The sequence below is a fragment of the Ovis canadensis genome, chromosome 2, assembly GCF_042477335.2.
Source record: "Ovis canadensis isolate MfBH-ARS-UI-01 breed Bighorn chromosome 2, ARS-UI_OviCan_v2, whole genome shotgun sequence".
Lineage (NCBI taxonomy): Eukaryota > Metazoa > Chordata > Mammalia > Artiodactyla > Bovidae > Ovis > Ovis canadensis.
Genome location: NC_091246.1, coordinates 230606290 through 230610798, shown reverse-complemented (window position 1 = coordinate 230610798; position 4509 = coordinate 230606290). Strand labels below are relative to the sequence as shown.

Below are 4509 nucleotides of genomic sequence, written 5' to 3'. Positions count from 1 at the left end.
GGCTTCCTTGTCTTTTAAAAGAATCTTCTCATCTTACATTGTCAAAGTACCCGCAGGTGGACTGAGACACTTGTTGTACTTTGACAAGGATCCAGGCTCCCCTGTACCTTAGCCAGATATATCCTTTAGGGAGACAGTTATTTGTGAACCTAAGGGAAGCATTTACTTCAAACAGAAAAGACAAACACCTTGCACGAAACAGAGAAACAGAAAAGTCAGGGCATGCTCTACCATCTGCATAATTTAAGACAGGTCGCTGGTTTGGGTAATTTTTCTTTAGCGTTTCTGCTTATGTAAATACAAATTTAAGGGAGATAGGCTGGCTGTGCTCAACCTGGACGAGAGCTAAAGCAAGACCCCAGAGGAGGAGACTAGACAATCAGTCTTCATGAGGGGCAGGGGGAGGTGGTCCTAGGAGAGGAAGGAGGACCAACCCCAACTCATGGCCTGTGTGCTTGGGTATGTTCTTAAGTTTGTGTCTATATAAAAATCTCCCTCCCCATTATGTATGTGTCCATATACAGCTTCTATATACAGCAGCTCCCTGCCCATTTGTCTGTGCTGTTGCGGCCATGTGTGGATATTTGTCCAGCCAACGTGTAAATCAAAGGTTTTCTTGCAACCAGGTTTCAAGCAACATCTTCACAACAGTCACTATGTCATTCTGTGTTCAAGTTCCAAGGCCCCATGACCACCAAATTTGGAAACTGAAGTGGATGTAAGACCCACGTGCAGCCTGCTTCTTATTCACTGCGAAGAATGGAAAAGGTTTCCTTCAAAGGGAGGAAGACCCCAGCCTTGCTCACTCTATGATTTAGGCAGAAATAAGATATGCTTTCATGTGAGTCTGGCTTGAAAGATGACCCGGATTCAGAGATGGCTTGGAAAAATGCATCTGGGATGTCTTAGAAACTAGGAGTTATATTAAAGAATCAAAGAGAGAACTCATAACTTCCATAGGGAAAATGTGTTTTTTTTATTTAAATTAAAAAAAATATCGTGAAAATTACAAACTGTTAAATACAGAAGACAATTTTATACAACTTAATAGAATAAGAAGGAAGTATATACATCACTTTTTAATAGGCGCAGATAGACTTGCACCAAACTTCAGGATTAAGCAATGGAAAATGTGACAACGCACATGTCCGTTGCAGTAAAGTTTCAGAATTCAAGTGATTCCAGGCAAGGGGCCAAACTCAACTTGGCTTCTTTCACCTTAGACAGCCCCCTTTGGAGTAAATCCACACTCTGAATTTTAAAGTGAACGGAGGGCCCTTTTTCCTCCCTAAACATAAATTTCCTCTAGCACTATGTTAAGGCGAACTGATAAACCAGTCCCTACACTGTTAACCCTTCCATGGGAACAGTAGTTACTGCTGTCTCCAGTCCAGGGAGATTGTGTTTGTTTGAAAAAAAAAGTTTTATGTTTTTACTAGAATTAAATTTGACCTTTTGGTGTGTTTCTCTTGCTCCTTGTCTTCGAGAGCTCAAGGAGTCTGCTGCAAAGTCACTAACCACAGGAATACAGGGAGACATTAGCACGCATTCCGGAGTCTTTTCTCTTAGATGTCTCATTCCCTGAACCGGAGTGTTAACAGTCCACCACCCAGACAACTCGGCGGAGTAAACTATGGGATCTGCCTCTTGGATTCACTGCTGGGAAAGTGACAGCAGGGGATGGTGGGTGAGCCGCCCTGGATCTCCCAGGTACACGTGTTCTCTATCTCCAACTGCTCCTTTAAGTAAGCAGATCCTTTCGCAGACTACTGACCAGCGAAGAAATATTCTGCCCCAGCTTCCTCACACCAGGCCATGTAGGATTCATCACAGAGTCTTAAAATCTAAAGACATCCTCCCAGCCCCCTGGGGATCTAGATGATCAGGAGTCTCAGGAAGGCAGTAAGTCTGTGGATGACATGCACAGGACCATGCAGCATATCAGAGTCTGGGCTTGGGATTCACAAACAGAAGACCCCCAACTCTGCACAATCTCACCAGAGTATGCCCTTCTAAGTCTCAGCTACGTGACTGAATGCCATGTCGTGGAGGCCCACAGTATATCTTTTCCCAGCTCAGAAAACTGGGCTGGGAATAAAAAGCAGCAGCAGAGCTAACCCCACCATCACCCCTTCTGGAAAGATCAGGAATATTCCCTGCACAGCCATTCGGAGTGCAGGTTAGATTCTGGGGAAACCCTTCAAAAAAAAAAAAAAAATGTCACACCAGCACATGATGCTGGATGGTCCCAAGTCAGAGTTCAAGGTCACAGGTTAGACAAAGGGTCAAGTAGCAGATTATTCTTATCATCTCAGCTCATGTTGACCGGTTCAAAAGTCGCCTGGTTTTCTCCTTACAGTAGGCAAATAGACCAGGTAGAGAGAACTCCAGCTTCCCCTCCAACACATATCCCCCTGCTCTATCCAGAAAGACCCCCTAAAAGAAGCTCTGTAACCTGCGGTGAACTAATGTCACAGGTTCACATTAAAGGCTCTTACAGCGAATCAGATCTAGAAGAACAAAGCTCTGGGCAAATTAGCGAACCGAAACTAGTCCCGTGGGACGCCCTAAGCCTTCGGCAGCCCTGGGAGTAGGCAGATGCTGCAGGAGTTACCCGGGGCATCCCCTGAGAGTACAATCGCAAGGACATCCCACCTGCCGAGTTCCACACGGAACCCCGCCCGCCAGGACCCAATGAAAGGTACACACCGCATGTCTTCAGGGCTGTTTCAGCTGCAGGTCTACACCACAGGCGTGCGGCGGACTCCAGGCTACAGCTGGCCCTGTCAGAGCCTTGACCCCACCACCACCACCACCCCACCCCACCCCCCATTCAGGGGCTTGCCGCGGGTCCCTTGGAAGTGGCAGTTGCCCTGCAAAAGTGAAACCCGACACGGAAAGTGTCCTTCCTCGCTCTAAGGGTGCTGGTTCATAGGGTCACCTCCAGAGGGTCCTAGGGGTGCTAGGAATTCTGATGGATGTTCTCCGAGGACCCTTCGCTGCTTTCATTGAGGGGGGTCTCAGAAGTCTCCCCCAGCTCATCGTCTGCCCCCTCCTCCTGGATGGTGAGGTGCACATCGGGCGAGGAGGACTCAGAGCTCACGCTGTCACCCTCCATGGAGCAGAGGGTGCAGGATAGGGCAGGAGCCACGCTCTCCTGCAACACATTCAGCATCGTGGGCGCCTGCACCGACCTCAGGCCGGACAGCGTGGCCAGCGGCTTCATGGCCTCCCCCCAGAGCCGCTCCTCGTCCCTGTACAGCAGCAGGAGGCTGGCTTTCTTCTCCCGCCTCTTGGATTTCATGTAGCCCAGCGTGATCCCAATCAAGAAAATGCCGTAGAAGGACATGACCACCAGAACGTAGAAGTATTCGTTGCCGTGGCCGCTGCCAGACACGGGGGACTCGAGGGGAGCGCTGGGGGCTGCGGTGCCAGCGTCGGTGCTGTTCAGAGGCTCCATCTTCAGCATTGAAGCTCAGCTCACACCGCCAGGAGCTGGGGAGAAAGCTGCAGGTTAGGACTCTCCCACCTGACCGCAGTTACAGGAAAGAGGGCAGCACCAGGTTTGTGGAACTACAGGATCAGAAAGGTTTACAGCTGCTGCCTGGAGAAGTAACTCTAAGTCCCTCCTAGCAGTTAACAGGGGTCAGCTATGACTGGCGGGGGTGCGCGGGGAAACGGGCACCGGGAGATGGGAGGAAATGAAAAGACTTTCATTTTTTTACATGTCCATCAAATTTTCATTTCATAAAGTGAACGTGTGAAAAGCTTTGCTTCAGTCATTTTAAAATTAAAAAAAAATCCCTTTAAGACAGGGGTGCAGAGAGAAAAGAAATAAGGTCTGAATCTTTGGGAAACTTTTTGAGCTGATGGAGCAGAAAAAAAGAAAGTTTACATTTCGCTGCCAAGCGTCAACCTATTTTTAATTCAAGACAAAACTGCCTTAGAAAAAAGGAAAGGAAGAGAAAACTGCATCTATAAATTTCTGGGAGTAGCCTTTCATATGTTTCTGAAGCAAAATGGCATTGCTGACTTACCAAAAGCTGGCGAATTTGTCCCAAGTCCTGAAGTCCTAAATGGTCAAGTCCGAGAGCCTTTTTCTTCCTGCGTGTGGGGCTCCGCGCTCTGACAATTCTGCTGCTGCTCTTGGGATATATAGTCAAGAAATGCATCGTCACGTGTTCTGGGAGGAAAATTTACAACAGAGGTTGGTCGTGGCAGAGTGAACAGTGAACTCACAGCACAGCAGTTCAACTCACTGAACTTTGCAGCTGTGAAGAGAAAAAGACTGGGAAATGGGAAGAGCGTCCCACCCCCCCAGCACCCAGCCAAAGTTTTCAGGTGGCCATGAAAAAGGAGGAAAGAATGTGCCCAGTTGGAACTGTTCCCCCCAGATTCGCTCCCATTGAAAATTAGTTCATGCTTCATCTCCCTCTGGGGAAATAACCGTGATGTCTATACAGGTTTTCAAAGACAGAAAGTCAAATACCCTGATTTAGATAAAAGACA

General features: G+C 48.0%; 1 protein-coding gene across 1 annotated transcript; it reads right to left on the bottom strand.

The window, feature by feature from the left end:
• Positions 1-952: 952 nt before the first annotated feature.
• On the bottom strand, positions 953-4267 carry KCNE4 (potassium voltage-gated channel subfamily E regulatory subunit 4). The gene is made up of 2 exons (XM_069574662.1): positions 4038-4267; positions 953-3495 (listed from the first exon to the last, which is right to left on the bottom strand). Exon 2 carries the CDS (start codon positions 3467-3469, stop codon positions 2963-2965), a length of 507 nt encoding a protein of 168 aa, XP_069430763.1. The 5' UTR covers positions 3470-3495; positions 4038-4267; the 3' UTR covers positions 953-2962.
• Positions 4268-4509: the final 242 nt, after the last annotated feature.